Raw genomic sequence first — 20,106 nt, 5'->3', positions numbered from 1 at the left:
AAAACCCAAGTTGTTATTGCTCTTATTGCTTGAGAATTTAATCTTTCTTTTATCTCTCAAATCCATGGATCATAAGTCTCTTGCGGGCAGCAGGAGAGAGAAAGAGAATGATAGACATCAAGATCAGGGACCTAAAAGCAATCAAGACAATTTTTTGACTAAATAATAAATATGTTCCTAAATTTTTATTCTCTCGAGAGTTTTTGTTATTCCCCAAAGCCGTAGCCTTTTAAAAATCAATTAGATACTTTATTTAAGTAAATGGAGAATATAAACTTGGACATTTGAAGGACAATGGAATTGATACTAACTTCATATCAATTAGGAATCTTTAGCACAAACAAAACACATTTTTCCGCTGACTTCAAGAATCATTTATATATGTCTTTAAGTAAATGGAGACTATAAACCTGCATATGTGAAGGACAACCAAATTGATTACAATCACCCATTCGACATAGCAAAACTAAATACTAAGAGAAAGGAGATACCCCTTTTTTTTTGTTGAAAGTCAGAACTTTACTTAAACCAACATTAGCATATTTTAACCTAAGGAATAGCCTTTGAAGTATTTAAGTCAGATATTGTATAAGTTGATTCTAACTTTGTGTTCTGGAACAAGATAAGAAAGTGAATAAGAAATTGACACATAGTTTAATACCGGACAATTCAATTTTTACTATACATATCAAAATCTAGAGAGAGGGTGACCTTTACAGACTAAAAAACTCAATCAACTTCAATGATATTCTAAATGAGCTGAAAGACAAAAACTGCATTACAAGATAGATTAGTTATATGGAGGAGAGAAGTACCAAATTGAAAGAAATGTAAAAGAAAATTAATGACAAGGAATTGGGAAAATGAAAGACAAATTAGGAAGGATAGAAGAAACACATTAAAAAATAGAAAGTTTTGAAGTTATAGTTACAGACTCTGGTGGTGTCCCAACGGTCGAGAACTCTGGGTGCGCCGCTATCTCTTGTAGGTCTATTTTCCAAGTTTACAGAATTGGATGACATGTCTACACTGCAAAAGATCCCAGAATTGGAAGATCGAAATCGGTTGGACTGAAAAAAAAAACACAATCTAATTCACTAATGTCTCCAACAGAACATTATAACATTTTTGTGTGTTTATTTACCGGGCTTGGACCATGCCTCTTGAACAATCTCAGTGCATATGGCACACGACGATTTGATACATCACATCAACGCGGGACTAACAAAAACCAGAAAAATGAAAATTAGTACACAAAGAATGCATACCTCTAATCATGAGCGTCTTAGAAAAACTCTGTAGAGAGATAAAGAGATAGGCAGAGAATAAGATGAGAAAAGGAATTAATGGTGATGAAGAGAAACAAACACTTGAATTATGTCTGAAATGGTTAGAGATCAATTTTTCTCTATGGACCAAATATATTAGCTTATGGAAGAACCTGTTTGTCACCTTCATGAACAACTTGTGAAACCAAGCCCATCGGCCATCGGTACAATACTTCCTCCTCCAATCCAATACTAAATTTAGCTAACTTATAAAACTTAAAAATGGGTTGAAATTATGATTTTACTAAGAACCTATTTCTCCTTTAACAATGTCCACTATCTTTTCGAATTTATCTTCGACAAAAAAAAAAAACAAAGTTAAAAAAGTGAATGAAAGAAATAGGTCAACCGGACACCCAAAAAAATTCAAAACGAAATTACAAAATAAAGAGTGACATCAAGAAGAAAATGAATGAATATCACTCACCGAAAAATTATAACGCCTGACCTCAATTTTAATAATTCGAAGTGTAATGCAAGAAACATGGGACATAAGCTACTTGAATTACCAATACCAACTATCATAGTTTTCTATTGGCTTTATCTTCATGTAACTCCAAATTGAGGTTAAGTTGTAGTGAAAAAAAAAGATACTTAATAAGCAACACTAAATTGAGATAATTTAAGCTTATAAAAAACTAAATGAACTAACCCGGTGAACAGAGAAGAGAAATCAATGCATAAGGATTGATATTCAAATTATGAATTGAACTTGACTAAAAGTTTTTTCTTACCTTCATTGTTCTGTTAGATGGTATGAATTGATGCTAAAATGTGACAAACATGCTAAATTGAATTGTTTCATATATATATAGGGGGAGAGATTACTTGATTTGTCCAAACAATTGCATTAAAAAACTCCAAAAACAATAATCGCACTCGGCCGAAATCACTTGAAAAAGCATGTCTAGGCCCTCAATAATTCATTCAATTCAAGACCTATATCACAAACAGAGTCCAGAATTTGTTTAACGACAACCCATCTTGTGTGAAGTCCAAAATCAATCCTTGAAAACACTGAGAGAGAAAAGTGTGTGTTATATATATACATCTGGTGAAGCCAATCTCAAATCCATCTGGTGAACCCCATCTTGTGAGAAGATGTATATCGGGTGAAATTAAGAAATGTTTGAAGCCAATCTCAAAATCCATACTTAGATAAATAATACATAACTTTACTGAGTGATAACACATACTGTAATTCGCAAAATCCAACTAAGATTCCTAATTGCATTCCTATTTGAACAAAATAAGACTACTAAAAAATGAAAATTGAAATTTTTCTAAAACCTAATCTTCAAGGAAAATCATATATTAGGAACTCATCTGAATCATGCATCTATGTGTGTACTTCTCCTAGTAGATAAAAAAAACCCATTGATATTGCTCCATAACAATTGTAAAATTGAAATTCAATGATGAAGGCGAAGATTCATGCATCAACCCATTGGGGGCCAAGGGTTTAATGTAGGGGCAGATTCAATGAGCCGGATTCAATGAGTCGTTCCAGATGAGAGATGGTTGAAGTTGATGATGTAAAGTGGGTTCTAAGATAGAGAAGTCGAAGAGAAAGAAACGGCTGATGGGATAGCAAGGTCGTGAAGAGGAAGAGGCATGAGTGGGGGAGAAGGGTTTTGGGTGTTATTGTGCCATTGATTTGATTGGAGGGCTCCGATTAAAACTTAAACAATCATTTGAACGACCAAGATTAAAAGATAAGAATTTTGGTTCTTATGTCTACGTGGCTGTCAAGTCAGCATCCAACTAAACATCAAGGAGCATTTATTTTGTCCGAGTCAGCACTAACCCCACTCTGTTTTGTATAATAGATTTAGAATTCTCATAGAAGATTTTCTATCTATATATATCTCTCTCTACTGGTTTTGATAACCTTCCAAATTTTGAGGAGATGAGAGATAAAGAGGAAAGACGTCAGATTTAGTCATTCGTCCCCACGTGAATGGTGGCTTTCGTAAAGATAACATACTTCGCGGCTGCTGTAAACGGTCTGACTTCAGACAACCTAACCGCTAGATATCCATAACACGGATGTGGAAGTGAGTTGGCACGCGGGACCACAGGTCTTATCTTATAACGGGTTGCACTGTTTCATCCGCTTAACTTTGTTTCGATGCTGATCTGGTATACCAAATTACGATGTACCATAATTTAAGAAGGAACACGTCATCCAACACTATCCCACTGGCCAGAACCAAACCCAAACATATCCCGCTCGTCAACCTTGTAGGACTCCTCAACTTTGACTTGCTCCTATTTTCGCATCCGGACTCCGATTCCACTTCCGCTTTCGCCGATGGATTCGTATTGGATTCTACTTTCACATGAGCACTAATATTGACCAGAATACCCTTGTCATTAAAATGACCAAAATTCCCCTCAAGTATGTCTTTATCACGATGTTTTCGCGTCGAACTCCGTAAATGAGACCTGAGAAAGAAAATCAAACAAAACATCAGAGTAACAGCTCGAAATAGACTAACTAGTCTAAATTAAGATATTCAGATGAGGCATTTTCACGACTCATCAGTAACAAAAGTAAAAATGAAAGAAGATGTAGACGGTCAAAGTTAGCTAAGAAAAAAATGACAGAAATGACAAAAATAGAAGTTGGTCAAGTACGAATGAAGGGCCAAGCTAACCCGGGACCAGCCCGATTTGCGCCAGCCCGGGACTAGTCCAATTTGTACAAATGAAGGGCCAAACTAACCCGGCCCCGAGCAGCTCCCCAGCCCGAGCCCGATAAGCAACACTATCTCTAACTAAGGGTGGGATTTTGACCCGAAAACCCAAAACCCACCCACGACCATCCAAGTCCAAAGGGTCCGATGCTCGAAACGGTCCGTCCGCCCGACCGAAAGAGCTTAAGCGGACGGACGCGGACATAGGTCCTTACCGATGATCCGACCGAGTCCGCCCACTTATGTAGTCCGCCCGATTGAACCCATCCATACCCGTCCGTTTATCCTACCTGTTATATGTGCTCGCCTATATGATTGATTTTAAACCTTTAGATTTGTAGGGTGAGCTACAACCTTTAGATTTCAAGAGTAAAAATATAACCCTAAAAATCACTTTTCTAAATCTTGTCTTTGCCTCTCTACTTCTCTAGTCTCTCTCTCTCTCTTCCAAAATCTCAATATCTCATCAGTAATCCAAGAATCCACAATACACCAATCGTAATCCATGAGAAGAAGAATAAAATCGATTGTAATCCATGAGCAATCTCAATGATTATCTTTTAATTTTGTATTCATTTTCCTTTTGAATTGTAAAGTGGAAGTTTTGAAAGTTGTATTTAGCTACTAAACAGTTTTGATTTCGAATAAAAATTGATTCATTTGTTCATTAGTGACCAGTGCCTGCCCGACCGATACCCGGTTTGCCTGACACTTACTTGGAGAAAAATCTGAAATATCCGACCGTTTTGTCAGGACCCCCGAGTAGACACTTAGGACTTGTGCCCGTTCCGCCCGGACGGTTGAGTTAGTATCCACTTCCCGCCCGGACCGATTCTCATCCCTATCTCTAACTTTGAGACTCTAAGGGACCAATTTAGTCAACTGGTCATCAATAGGGGCGAAAATGGAATTAACCTAAAAATTACAATGAAAGGTAGCTCGACCCTTGGCGCATCTCGGGAGAATCATTTCTTGCCATCAATCCTCCTGTTAAGTTCTAGGGTTTCCTTAATCCCTCTCTCTCTCTCTCTCTCTCTGGAGATCTAAGTTTCATCTTTACGATTCCGTTAAGCTTTGCATGTAAGTTTATGATTCTTAATTAGATTCTGTAAATTGTTTGATTTTGCCCTAATTCTAGATCTGTTTGATTTGAAAATACCTCGATCTGAAGACTTAATAGATCTAAACAAATTTGACCTAGATCTGATTTCATTTTTCAATTGTTGAAGAAATGTCGCATAATGATACTGTACCTCTTCATCCATCATCTCAATCTGACATTGATGAGATAGAAAATCTCATCAATGCAAGTGTTCAATCTGGACCTACTACTGTTTTAGCTGCTAGACCTCCAAGTCCTCCTAGGGCTTCAATTCCTGTTTCTTCATCTCCATTTTTATCTTCAAATATTCAACCAACCTATCAGAAACCTGTTCCTGCTATTACTCCTGTTCCGCCAGCTTTACCACCTATTAATCCCACATCTCAATCGAATCCTAATCGTGGGGATATTTCATCAAGTGGTTTTGGTTCTCCACCCAATACTCTAACTGAACCTGTTTGGGATACTATCAAAAGAGATCTGTCCAGAATTGTTAGTAACTTGAAGCTTGTTGTGTTCCCAAATCCAAATCGTGAAGACCCTGGGAAAGCTCTGAGAGATTGGGATCTTTGGGGTCCATTTTTCTTCATTGTCTTCCTTGGTCTTGTTCTATCCTGGTCGGCATCGGTGAAGAAGGTAATTGAATGATTTGTGCATATTAGGTTTTTGGTTTCTTGTTACAACTTAACCTTCTGTTCTAATTCAAATCCTTTCCTTTTGTTCATAGATAATAATTTCTCTTTGAATTTATTTATTCATGATTACATGTATTCATTTGGTTGATCATTTCGATGTTAGAACCATTACTTTCTAATGTTAATTATACCCGAGTACCCGAAACATTCGACACTAGATGTCTAAGCTGTAATTGTAATACAGAAGGTTTGTCGTTGATTACGTCACCATATTCAATATTGGAGCGAGTTCTGTTGATTGTTCCTTTTTCCCAAGTAATATGATGACTGACCGGCTATCCTTCACTCTATAAGCTAGGTTACCTTCATTTCATTCTATTTTATTATACTGTAATTTGTATTATTTTCCAAGTTGACTAGCTTTACTCAGTACGATGAAAGGGTGATAGAATCTCAATAATGGTAGATATACATCCTAAGCAATGGTTACTCCGTGTATTCAGTTAGGAGTTACAAGAAAATTGTGTTTGGAATACAAAGCCATTTTTAAGAATAATAGATGGAGATATAAATAGGACAAAGAACCGAAAACTCTATAGATCTTTTTTTTTTGAAACTTAAAACTCTATAGATCTTATTGACGTATTACATCGAAATATCACTGTTTTTATGTTGGAAGTAGCAACAACTTATGAAGGCACATAAAATAGTTATGAAAATGCATGATTGGATAGATGATTAGATAGTCTCGTAACTTTAGTTTATGAAAGTTGGGATAGCTCTAGAGGCTAAAACCTAAAAAACATGGGTACAAACTTTCTTCGGTAAAAAGTAAAAACCATGTCAATATGCTCTTGGGTTTTGCCTGAATATTTGGTGTTGAATGTGGAGCACACATCTGCTAATAAGAGAAACATCATTAGTTGAACCACTGCGTGCTGTTTATTGTCGATCCATAGCAGATGTGGCTTTTGAAAGCAGACCCAGTAGGCCCATTCTAGCAACACGCTTGTCTAAACTAAATAACAATTCGGAATGTTATACTATTTTGAGAAAACTATGTATTGAAGTATAATTGTGTGTTTTGTACTGACCGAAGCATTTTGTCAGGAGTCAGGGTTCATCTTTTCTGGAGATAAAATTTAATCTTTCATCTGCTCTTATACTATGAAACCAATATTTGTATGCATTACATGAATGAATGAACTTGTTTTTTTTATCTATTTATGAGCCACCACATCGATCTGTGATCAAGATAATTGAAAATAATGATTTATTTTGAGTTCCTTACTGAGTCTTTCCTACTCTTGATCATCTTTCAGTCCGAGGTTTTTGCTGTTGCTTTTGCACTACTTGCAGCTGGTGCTATCATTCTTACGCTGAACGTCCTACTTTTGGTAAGCAGCTTCTTGTAATTCTGTTTCTAAATTCATGTTTGGTGGGTGGGCTTTTACACCGATGTATATGTATTATGAGATCTTTTACACCCAAACAACAGCGACCTAGAATAGTACTTTATGTACCTAACACGATTTTCTCATGAAAAAAACTGTACATGCTATTCTAACAGGTGACTTGTGTTCTTCTTTCTTTGTTTACCTCTATAGGGTGGTCACATAATCTTCTTCCAGAGTCTCAGCCTTCTTGGTTACTGCTTGTTCCCTCTGGATATTGGAGCTCTAATCTGCATGCTTAAAGACAACGTGATATTAAAGATAGTCGTGGTGTGTGTGACTCTAGCATGGAGCTCGTGGGCTGCATATCCATTCATGAGTTCGGCTGTCAATCCAAGAAGAAAAGCACTTGCACTTTATCCAGTCTTCCTTATGTATGTTTCTGTTGGGTTTCTGATTATCGCCATTGACTAAGACACCCAACCAGAAGTCCACATATATCGATTTCATCTAGCAAATGAAGAAAAAACTCACATGGAATGTATAAGCAAGCGATCACAATTTACTTTTATATGTCTGATGTTGTTTTCGTCTATAATCTCTTTTTTTGACATTTACACTTGAATTATGTGAAGACTCCTCAAATTCTCATTTTCTATAGTTGTATAGAGCTGGTTTTGAGTCTATGGACATGGATTTGTATCCAATGGCTTGCCGATTTTTGTTTTAACTTTTAAGTTTGTTTTAATTCTAAATAGCTTCAAAGTTCAAACATTTAAAGATAATGAAAGTAATTGGTATGTAATGGGGATGAATGTCTGCATAGTTACCCTCTTTTACCTAGTATCATAGATAGTACTGGTTTAGAGATACTAATCCAACATCGGATTTAGGGTTTTTCCTCAGCTTGTAGTAGAAGTTCATGTGGAGTTAACTACAAATTCAAAGGATTGATGTATTTATGTAAATATGATGCAATTCTTTGTGACCAGATCATTAAACCAAGGTCTTGGAAAAAAGAACTTTAGCCTTGTGACCTCTAGCCTAAAACAGAAGAAATTACCTTATCTTGAATTCAACTATGTTAATGTTCGTCAACAACCCTTGATTAGAGTGGTAAGAGGTATAATCTTTCATACTAGAGGTCAAGAGTTCGAGACAAGCTGAACAATTCAAAAAAAACTATGTTAACGTTCCGTTCTACGTATTTTTCAAGTAGGATTCCAGATAAGATAAATATCAAATGTATCAGGTGGCCATACTCTTCCAAGTCACGCATTCTTTCACATCAGACTTCAATTATCTGAATCTGCAACATTTATTTTTCACATCAAATCTCAATGACCCAAATATGTGGATCCTCACTGTCACAACTCACAAGCTTCTTGTTGCTTTGACCCCACTTCACCGAATGGAATCTAAAATTGCATTCTTTGGTTCTACGGTACATTCATTAGAAAAACTTCTTTGGTGACCACCTCCTAATAAGACAAGGAGTATTTTGATCTCTTCACCCAGAAAAAGAAGACTAAGATACCTTTGTTTTATTCACCACGTAGGTCAGGGGTCGCGGGATCTTTTATCATTTTTGCTTGTATGTTTCTACCAATCCAAAACAAATCCATTCACTAAACAAACAGCCTGAAAAAATGGGCTGCATTCAAGCCGAAAACTGAGGTGACCGACTCCTATTCGACGGAGAGAGAAACGACACTTTGAATGGGGAGAAACGGCACTTTGAATGGGAATAGGCCACGTCGGCTTTCGACATGTGGTCAGCCCATCTTTTTCAAGTGTTTAGAGCATATCCAATGCAACGCTCAAACTAGAAAACTCAAAATTCCACCCAAAATTTTTTGAATTTTTTTGTAAACAACTCTCTTCAGTGCAACAGTCAATTTGGATCTCAAAATGATGTGGCATCATTTGATGTTGAGATATCTCAATGTTTGAGATTTCAGGATCTCCTTGTTGATCAGATTGGCGAACCCAATTAGTCCCACTAATGACATCATTCAAATAAGACACCAAATGAATGAAGTGATTATAAATAAAAGAAAGTAAAAAAAGTAACATGGTAATAATGTTCAAGAGAGAACTACTACCGACCCCTATATAATTTGAAATTCTCTAACCTCCCAAAATTAAGTAAAAACCGAAAAAAAAGTTTTGAAAGTAAAAAAATCAAGATGAAAAAAAATTGAAAGATATCTTTCATCTCGTCTATATATTTCCTGCTGTTCCTAATCGGATGATAATAGTTCAACTTTTTCAATCGAAACCCCATAAATTCAACATAAACATTTTCACAAAAGAAACTTGAGTTTTCTGGCTGTTGCTTTTCCATCAAGAAGTAGCTGAAATCTTGAGACATCCAATGCAAATATGCAATCCCTATCCCTCTGTCTCTGTCTATGCTTCAGCTTTCTCTTCCCTCTCTATCTGAAAAACAGAATAACGAAACATGCATCAACAGGAATCCTAGAGAATAGCCCAACAACGGAGAAAAATAATTGGTTCTTTCTAGTGCACCTTGTTTTTGAGCTCCCAAGAGTTAGCTCTAAGTCGTCTGGTCCACAATCGTCGTGTTCGTGGATCCTCTCCCCTTCCCATGGCTTAACTAGTCCTGTTGTGTTGCTTCCAAAAGCAAATTCATCTGCAAACCCATCAGCCATTGGGACATCAGCATTGTTGTCGGAAGCACAAGGAATAGCTGGAGAACATGTCCCACTTTGGCCCGGAGTCCACATACGCGAACCTCCTCCAACTAAAGCTTCTTCCTTGAAACCAAATGGGTTTGAGGAGACAAGGCTGAATGTCGGAGATGCGGGCCCATTAACTGTGGGAAGTCGGATTCCGGATAGCCATGCAGGCTCTTGTATGATCTGACGGCCGGGGCTAGGCGGAGTGGAGTTGGGTAAAAAGGAGTAATTTTGATCACCCCAGGCTGGGTTAGTATTGGGATCGGCCCAACTGGTTTTGAGTCGAGGTGTCCGACAAGTTGGTGAGCTTAATGGAGGGGTGACTGGAGCACTTATGGAACCACTGTGGATGTAAAGATGGTGAGCTAATTTGGATGAAGAAGCTGAAGAAGAACCAGAGGATGAGAGATTTTTGAGCCACGGGATAAGGGAATTCCCATCTGCTGGGTTTATGTTGTTAGCATGGAAAGCATAAGATGATGAAGCTGGACTAGTAGGGATGGAAGATGAGGCTGGAGTTGGGTTATACGACCCACACGGGCTATGTTGATAAGATGAGCATGGGCTAGCCGAAGCCGACCCACCCATCACGTCCATGCGCTCAACGGGCTTGCATCCCTGCATATATATAAACACAAGTTGCAAGAGAAACATCAGAAATGTTCCTAATTTAAACAGAGATAGGGTCAGATGTTTAATGGACTCTAGGTTTTTCAACAGACAACCACGAAAGTCGAAAGGACCACTTAGGAAATATCTAATGTAAAGTAACGAAATAAAATGTTTTAAGGAGATTGGTGCCACTAACTAATAAAATATATCTCAAACTAAACTAATTAAAAATGTTTAAGGTAGTATGGGCATCCAATGTGAACCCTGCAAGTTAAAAGAAGCAAACTCTGCAATAAAAGCTTATAAAAATAAAAAAAACCACCTTCGTTTAATATAAAACAATGTTACTTAAACTTGCTACTTACTTTATATTAAATATTAAGGATAAAAAAAACTACCCAAGTTCATAAGATACCTCTATTACAGATATACAAACAATAATCTAATCTTTCGTGTTTCATTATTATAATTCTAAGTTCAAAGCAGTTAACTCATCAACCTCGTTGATTGTAGAGTAACGAAAGGTATTGTAATTTCACTGTAAGAACAACAATTCCAAATCATATTGGTGGACTCTTTGGGTACCGACGTTTTTCCTGTGTGCACGAAAACTTTATTAGGAAAACCTTGTACTTCGTCAGATTATTATGGGGATGGAGATTTTTAGGAGATGGGATTTTTCAAATAAAACTCCCTAATAATTTATTCTTTATCAATCCCATCTTCTTCACCATCACGACCATCGTTACCACCACAAACAACATCTCTCCATCGAGGAGAGAAATAGAAGGACAAAAAAAAATCTCATATTTTTTATCCTCAAAAGTGGCAGTCCTAACAAAATAAGTTAATTGGGTCAAATTAAATTGATGAGCTTTTTGCAAAAATCTTCAACACCCATTACGGAAACTTCCGTCCCCAATGCGACTACCTTTTTTTCTATGTACTCAACTTTATTGGGTTTGGGTAGGGGGAAAAAATTTAGATTTGAGAATTATCAACAAAATTAAGGGGTAAGGGGACATAATGTCAACTATGGTTTCTTAGCACGACACCCAATTGATCCAAGATTCAAATTATAGGTCCTGAACATATGCAGAATTTGTAATAAAATAGTAAACAAAGTGGGGCTCCAAAAGATTTGAGATCTACTTTTCCTCACTATTTTAATCTTAAACCACAAGCTCAAGTCATTAAAAAACACTCCATGAAAAAACTTTACTTTTTTTCAAAACCTACTAAGACTAAACAAAAGTATGAAAAACAAAGCATCATATGGAGAAACAATATATTGACCAAATTATGCTCTAATGATATCAATAAATTCTACCCTTTTGAAGGGCATTATAGTAATCTATGAAAGTTGGAAAAATTAAGCCCTTGATTGAAGGAAATTGGTAATGTTGGTGTGTTTTTGGCAAGTTGGAACTCCAAAAGAAGGAATCAAGAACTTAAGCATATCAAGAGAGACAACAAAACCCATAAAGAGATCAACAGTGTAATAAAGACTATTTCTTTCCCATACAAAGACTAACTAGACTTTTTCATTTTTTTGAAGAGAGAGAAAGTGTGCCAAAAAACTAGTACTAGTAGATGATGGGTGTGAAGAGTAAGATGTTAATTGCCAAAAATACCTACTAATTTTTGGATGAAACAAGGGTATGATGGTCTTTCTAAGATAAGTTATCATCATCATCTATTTATCTATCTTGGTGCATAGAAAACAGAGAATCTTAATGAGTCAAGAAAACACCTAAAAACAGTTCTAACGTACGCCGGTGTCCAAACAAATGAAAGAAACTAGTAAGCATCAGTTACTCTGAACAAACAACAAAAGAAGAAAAAGCTAATGATTCCATCCTGAGTAAGGACCTGATGGAAGAAGTTGCGCATTTTAGCAAAACCCCCTCTATCCTACTAAAATACGCCGATAAAGATGGGCGTACGTTAGTATGAATTACTCCTAAGAAATGAACAACAAGATTTTAGTACTAGTAATTTTGGGTGACATCCTAAAAAATGGGCCGGAAACCTAATATTAGAGAGATATTGAACGGAATTAACTGATTGGATTTGTGTTAAATCCGATCATCAATCGGAAATCTTGGTAACCTAGACAAACAAATTTGTACTTAAAAGTAGAGAGAGAAATAGAGTATTAGTACCTTTCTGTAAGTAGTACCATCTAGTTCAACAGTCCAACCAGCTTCATCACAAAGAGCTTTGAGAACCTCGTTATTATCACAGTGTTTAGGAAGCTTATAATTTCCATACATTCTAAGACCAGCAAAGATCTTAGCTGCTATTGCTCTTCTTCTTCTCTCTCTTTTTTTGTTATTTTCTCTCTCCTTCCATGTCGGAAGTCTAGTCCCTGAAGTCATCTCTTCTCTTCTCTCTCTCTCTCTCTCTCTCAATCTTCAACAAACAATCAATTCCAACCCCAAAAACATCTGATCACTACCACTTTCTTATCTCATAAACCCCCAAATTGGAGAATCATCAAATTAATCAACTAGTAAAATTCACCCAAATTGGAGAATCATGAAATCGAATTAGATAAAAATAGAAATTACCCTCGATCTATATACCAGATTAAACCCTAAAACAAGTTTGATTGAATAAGTGGGAGAGTGGGAAATTGATAAAAATAAAATGAAACCAGTTGGAAAACCAGGTATCTGGTAAAAATGAAGTGGTTTTAGACAACCAGGGAAAAATGGTCTCCTACCCAAACAAGGATCATAAGTTTCGGAGAGAGAAAGAACTAAATACATGGATTGTTAACTTTCTACCCGCAGTGTTTGATTTAATAACGAATAATGCCACTGTTCCAAAGCAAGTAAAGGAGAGAAAAAGTGACGTATATACCTCTCTACATAAAGTGACGAATTTACGAGTCCCTTTCTTTTTTCTTTTTTTTTTTTTTTTTTTTTTTTAAGTCAAGAGAACAATTTCCATTAATAATAAGTGAATAAATCACAATGTTTACATGGATGAATTCTTATTTCTCTCCTGTGAAAACTTCACGAGAGTTACATACCTTTAAATGCAAAGTGCCTCATGAAGGAAAGAAATTGGACTAGACACAGACACTATTGGGATCCTAAAGATCCGAGAAGAGAGACCCTAAAGATCTGACAAAAAGAATCCTGAAGATTCGTGAAAGAAGACCCTAAAGGTCTGACAAAAAAAGAAAACAAACGAAATACCGCCATTGTCGCCGGAAAACCGCCATTTGTCGTCAGAAATCCGCCATTGTCGTCGGAAACCCGTCCTTGTCGCCGGATAACCGCCTCCATCACTCCACCATATCCATCATTGTGTAGAAGATAAAATTGAACGAAACACCGATTATCGCCTTCTCCATTTCCATGAAGCAAAGAATCTTATATTTAGATTGATTATGATTGTGTTATATCTGCCGTTCTTAGACCCCGAAGCCGATTGATTGCCATCCACCAAAGACCTCTTTAGGGTTCAACATGTGATTGTGATAATTAATGTGATGGCGGAATATCAACATGTGATGGTTATAATCAAAATACAAACTGTTCGCCGATGGAAAGAATTGAGATTTACTGAGTCGCCTGACATCGTTGATGGTGTTACATCTTTATTAGAAAACAAAAAAAGGAATCCGGCGAGGGAAAACCCTTCGCCGGAGAGGCAAAAGAAACTTCCTGTATGGAACGAAGCAAACGGTTATTAATTTACGAGTCCCGTTTGTACAATTGAAAATAAACCCAAAAAAATTATTTTGGAAAATTGTTTCGAGTGTGTTTTGATTAAAAGAACGAGTTATATTTTGTTGGATTTTTCTTTTTACAATATTTCCTTGGGTTAAAAATCATACATTTGTAGTTTGTTTTGTAGTATCTAAATAGAATGTAATCAAAATAAATATCTCTTTGAGTTTATTATTAAACTTCCGACGCAACGTAGATATTTTTGTGAAAATGAATGTTGCACTCCAATGCAGACTGATGTTAATATTTTTCTTTTAAAAATTAGCTACTATACCATCATTTTGCAAATAACTTGCACTCCTTTTATAAGCTATCGCAAAACATTTATTAATAGTTCGCGAACTACTGTAAATGGTGGTGGCCAACGGGTCATGCCGTGGCGTGTTAGACACACCACAGCCACACCACGCCACGTCACGACACACGCTAGACATGGCTTTGAGTCATGTCGTGCCGTATCGTGTCGTGTCGTGCCGTGTCGTGCCTAATGAGCCAGTTGTTGCCAAATGTAATAAAAGAAAGCACTAAATAATTTTCAGGTCAAACATTGTGATCTTTAAACTTTAGAATTTATGTTTATTTTATTACTTAATAATTTTTTAACAATTAATTTGATCGATTAACAACTACTTTCAACAAAATAAAATAATGTTTTGTAAATTAAACACTCGTTTCTAACGGGTTAACGTGTTGTGGCGGGTTAGGAACGTCACGGGCCGTGACGTGTTTCCGTTCCTAACATGTCGTGGTTGACGGGTCTGGAAGCTTAAAATCCCAGACCCGCCACGACCCGCTTGACCTGTAACGGGTCGGCACGACACGGCACGCGACGTTCCGTCTGGTGTCGTGTTGCCTTATAAACGGGTTGTGCCGGTCCGTTTCTGTGCCGACACGACCCGTTGGCCACCACTAATTACAAAGCATCTGTACATGGTTTACAAACTATTTGCAGACCACTACAAGTTATTTGCAAACAATCGCAAACTATCGTGAAAAATCTATGCAAACCTAATGATAATATTATTGTCTCATTCAATCATTTTATCAAACACATTATCTTCACCAAAATCCTATACGAACATTTGAATTTTGAAATTGAATTTTTCATCCTCCCTTTGAATCATTTTTCTCTACAATGGCTTTTGTAACCCTGGATTTTCATAAAGCTTTTGAAATCCATGAATCTAAATTAAAAGTCGTTGGAGAACATAGCTTTGTCCTCATCGATGAAGTCTGATCACCAAGTTCCATCTACTCATCAAAATTCAAAACCAACATCAAGAACTTCTATTCATTTTCTAATAAAGTTGATAAACATAACTCTGATTTTATTAATCAAAATTGGTTATTAAGAAGGTATTAGCTAAAGCTCAACATAAAGGAGAATGAGATGTTGTTAGATTAAGTGGTGCAAGGTTTGAATTTGTTAGCACTTTTTGTTATCTCTGATTCACGATTGATGATTTTAAAATCTTTTTCTCGTCTAGGTATTCATTTGATTTGGGAATTTATTTTCGGATGGATTTGAAGTCTTTGGATGCTTTTCGTAGTTTCTTTTCTCTCCATTTAAGGAATCCTCTTTTGGGTTTCATTTTTTCAGTAATGTAGGACAGACGAAAGACAGGGAAAGAGAATGAGCGACTCGAAATTTGGGTATTTTTTGAAAAAAAGTTTTAGGGTATTTTGGGCTTCTTCCTCGAGATTACACAAGTTAAAAAAACTGTTGAAAGGGAGAAAATAACAAAGAAAAATGTATGTTTTGGTATTACAACTAGATGAACTCTATTTATCAAATGTCATAAAGTGCATACCCATTCCGAAGAGCTTTTTACCGATTAGAGAGTCATGGTAACATGTTTTTTCAGGACTCTTGTGCGAGTGAGAATAAATGGGCTCCTAGCGGAGACAATTGGGAAATATCTCGTGTTTTTATAAAATTCTTGAAAGTTTTTTATGATGCAACTTTGAAATATTCGGATTCCTTATATGTGACATTTGATTCATTTGTTTGGCGACTATGCATGATTCATACTCAACTAAGATTGTGGTCACAACATAAGGACCAAATTTTGATGTTAGTGGCAAAAATATGAGAGAGAAGTATAATAAATACTAAGGTGATTATAGTAAGATTAACTCGATTATTTTTCTTGCTACATTACTTGATCCACGACAAAAGGAACACATGTCTATGGTATCGCTTGGAAGTACTCTGTGGTGATGAGAAAGGTAGTGCTTTGACATCAAAAGTAAAAATAACTGTAGAGGAATTGTATGATAAATATAAGATACTTTACCATAGTAACAATGAAGTTGTAAGTAAAAAACCATAAATCCCATTGAAAATGATAATAAGGTAAAGAAGTTTATTTCGAAACACTACTTGCAGATGGATTTAAAAAGTTTGTCGACGAAAGTAATAACGTGGAATACAAAATCGAAACTGTTAAGTATTTAATGAAAGCTGAGTGGAGTCTTGATTCGATATATTAGCTTGTGGAAAGATCAATTCTACGAAATTCTTAAATTTTCATCATGTATTGCAAAAGAGATGTTCTAGTTGTTCCAGTCTCTACTGTTGCTTCTGAATCAACATTTAGCACAAGTGAACGAATCTTCGATCCATTTTGGAGTAATTTGTCACCAAGAACAATAGAAGCTTTAGTTTGCAAATAAAATTTAATATGTGTTCATTCAAAGATTGATCTTCATCATTTCATATATGACGTTGAGGAGCTTCAGTCTAGTAATGTGACATTTGATATTATATTATTCTTTTGTGTTTGTCTTTCTTTTAGCTATATTATTCCCTAGTTGATATTATTTAGGCTGCAAGTGTGTTGGGTAATATGGACGATCTTGATTTTGATGATGAGCAACTGAAACTAATGTGGAATTCAATCAAAAACTTCATAATCTTCCCTTTTTCATTTTCGAATCTGTGTTTAGATTTTGGACTTTGTCATATTTGAATTGCAATCTTCTCCTTTGTTTTTCGAATTATAGTCTTAACTTGTACTTTGTCATATGCAACATAATATCTTGTATGTTTGTTGATGTTGTAGCTTAATTGAAGTAAAAGGAAGTGAATGGCTTGGAGAAGTGAAGAAACCTTGCTACTATAAGGAAGTAAAGGCTTGGAGAAGTGAATAAGCTTTATTTTATTTTATTTTTTGTATATTTGACTCTATGTTTATCGTCTTTTTATATTTTGAAAGTTGATAAACTATGTCAGATTAATTTAGTTTATGTAGAATTAATGGTATATGTTGTTGTGTTATGTTGGATTAAGTTGGAAAATACTCTAAGTTTAAGCAGGTTCTAAGTACAATTGTAGCAGATTTTAAAGTCAAAACTCTGTTCTTGTTAAAGTGTAACTCTGTGGCTTGATTTTCCAACTGAACCAGACCGTTCAGGTAAAGTTTTGTTCGGTAGCCGAACCAAACCATAAAAGGACTGGCTCTGATTGAGTTACCCAACAACCTAACCCTTCAGATTAGTGGGTGGATAGGTTCAAAAGTCGGTAACCGAACTACCTTACAAACCTATCATATCTTTTCTCTCCTCTTTTTCTTATTTCTCCCCCTCACTCTCACTCTCTCCTTTTTCTGCCCAACCTCTCTATCTTTCTCTAAAACATTCACTCTCTTTATATCATCACTGTCCAACGATGATAAGGATTCCCTTTGCCTCGAACGAGAGGGCGTGGGGGTAAGGTGAAACCCTCTTCGTGCCTTTCGGACCCTCGAGCGACGAAATAACTTGTGGTCGGCCGACCATGAGACTCTCAATCCAAGGTTTCGCCTCAAACCCACCCCTTCGTATCTAATGACGTCGGTTCCGACGAAGCAAACCCTTCATTTAAGCTAGAACAATGAGAATATATTTAAAGAGAGTGAAAGTTTTAGAGAGTGATTTACCAGAGAGAGAAGTGTATATATATATATATATATATATATATATATATATATATATATATATATATATATATATAAAGAAAAAAATGAGAAATGGTTGTGGCAGTCAGACTTAGGGGGTGGTGGTAAGAGGTTATCAAATGAGAGGAGAAAGAAGAAGAAAAAAAGTAATGAGTGTTGGCATTTCCATTTTTATTATTGGTACATTCTGGATACCCTAACTTGTTGGTATTCTACTTATTGTTTTTTTTCTTTTGTTTTTTTCTTCTTATATTAGTTATTTTATTGAGAGAGACAGAGATTTCAATTTTCTTTTTTAACCCTTGTAATTTCTTTTGTTTCATTTTTTCTTAAATTAGTTATTTTATTTCTAAGAAGGACACAATTATTATTTTTTGTTTAAATATGTTATTTTATTTCTAAGAAAGATTATATTTTAAATTTTTGGAAGGGCTTCTAGACAATATCCTGTTTTGATGTTTGTCCTAGTCGGCGTTTTTCCCTTCTGTTTTATTATATAGATTTTATTTTATTTATATGTAACTTATAAGATTATATATAAGTAACCTATCTAAAACTACTCTCATTTACCTCTAAGTCTCTTTAGGGGATCGAAGTTCAGCGGGGTTAAGGTAAACTTACAAGACTTATACCTAAAATTATAAAAACTATACATTATATCTAACTGCTAATACATGTAAGATTTTATGTAATGTCTCTAATCGACTGTGCATATTGGACAAGCCATATTTCCTAATAAACAATTTTTCTTTGTTGTTCATGGATAACCCATCTAATTCAACGGGTCAGAGGGCTTAGATCTTTGGATGCCCCGCTTTCTTAATGTTTATGACATTTCGGATCTTGTATCCAAATCTCAGGCTAATTTTCCACCTTGTCTCATGTAGGAATTGGGTCAGGGCAGTGGCGACGTAGTGCTTAAACAATAGCCAGAGCCGCCTAAGTTGTTTGAGTTAGTCATTTAATAGCTTATTTCAAATAAAGTTTGTACGTATTTTCATTACAAGAACATACATGGTGCAATGCATCTCTTTTTCCTTTAAAATTGAATAAAAGACAATTTGATCATTTCAAAAGAGCTCAAAAAATTCAAGAGAGAAGTCATAAGAGCTTAAGTGGCCGGAGAAGCAATCGAAAGAAAAACCAAAGGTAATTTAGTCCTCTTGGACCTTTTTTTTTGTTTTTTTTTATGAAGGACCTTTTTTTTTGTTGAAAGGTCATTACGGACCTTAAGGAATCAAAGAAAAATGCAATAGAATACAAAGACTCCTAAGGGCATTTTGTACTCTTGGAAAGTTAGAGAAAGAAAGAGAGGGAAAAATAGAGAATAAAATATTTGAGAAAGAAAAAAAAGGAAACGAAAGAAAATCGGGAAAATGGAAAAGAAATTCATCTTCATCTTCTCAAGTGGGTACTTAGGATTATAGAAAGATGGGGAATTAGGTTGAAAATTAAAGGAGTTAGCGCAAGCTTCGAGCAACTGGCTAGAGGAAGAAAACTTCAATTCGATCATCACTTTAGGATGCACAAAAACTTCATCTCGACCAATACTCTAAGAAGCATGGGCGAGAGAGCGGTCGAAGCACTGGGCGATTGCAAGACTTCGACCCGACCTATTTTACTTTAAACAAGGTGAGGCAAGAGGAATATGGTTAAGCTATTGTTAATTGAGGAAAATATGGTAATTAAGTCTCTGTACCAAATAACAATTGTGGCTGATAGGTAAAAGCATTGATGGATGGGGCGGGTTTGGGAAGGAGGTCACCCACCCCGTGTCGTAGGGATAAATTTTGGGTGCATCTATGGGTGCCTCCTAAAGCTGCTATAGGGGCCTCCCGAGTACCCTCTTTTCTTCTTGTTCTTCCTTTTTACTAATGCTTCTTTTTTTTTTTTTTTCTAGATTTGACTTTCCCCTTTATCTGGTTAAGCAAATCCCTCTTGGTTATCTTC

At 35.9% G+C, this 20,106-nt stretch overlaps 2 protein-coding genes across 2 annotated transcripts; one reads left to right on the top strand and one right to left on the bottom strand.

The window, feature by feature from the left end:
- The first annotated feature begins 4,921 nt into the window (after nt 1-4,921).
- LOC147548638 (protein YIP4a-like) lies at nt 4,922-7,960 on the top strand. Its single transcript, XM_086670381.1, has 3 exons — nt 4,922-5,765; nt 7,087-7,161; nt 7,372-7,960. The coding sequence occupies exons 1-3, from the start codon at nt 5,259-5,261 to the stop codon at nt 7,630-7,632; spliced, it is 843 nt and encodes a 280-aa protein (XP_086526507.1). The 5' UTR covers nt 4,922-5,258; the 3' UTR covers nt 7,633-7,960.
- Nucleotides 7,961-9,190: 1,230 nt separating this feature from the next.
- Nucleotides 9,191-13,358, bottom strand: LOC147548637 (BES1/BZR1 homolog protein 4-like). The gene is made up of 3 exons (XM_086669568.1): nt 12,638-13,358; nt 9,691-10,478; nt 9,191-9,600 (listed from the first exon to the last, which is right to left on the bottom strand). The coding sequence occupies exons 1-3, from the start codon at nt 12,851-12,853 to the stop codon at nt 9,597-9,599; spliced, it is 1,008 nt and encodes a 335-aa protein (XP_086525694.1). The 5' UTR covers nt 12,854-13,358; the 3' UTR covers nt 9,191-9,596.
- Nucleotides 13,359-20,106: the final 6,748 nt, after the last annotated feature.

The sequence above is a fragment of the Eschscholzia californica genome, unplaced genomic scaffold (assembly GCF_041429995.1).
Source record: "Eschscholzia californica isolate CP2 unplaced genomic scaffold, dmEscCali1.0.p SCAF_3, whole genome shotgun sequence".
Lineage (NCBI taxonomy): Eukaryota > Viridiplantae > Streptophyta > Magnoliopsida > Ranunculales > Papaveraceae > Eschscholzia > Eschscholzia californica.
This window is presented reverse-complemented; position numbering and strand designations above follow the sequence as displayed.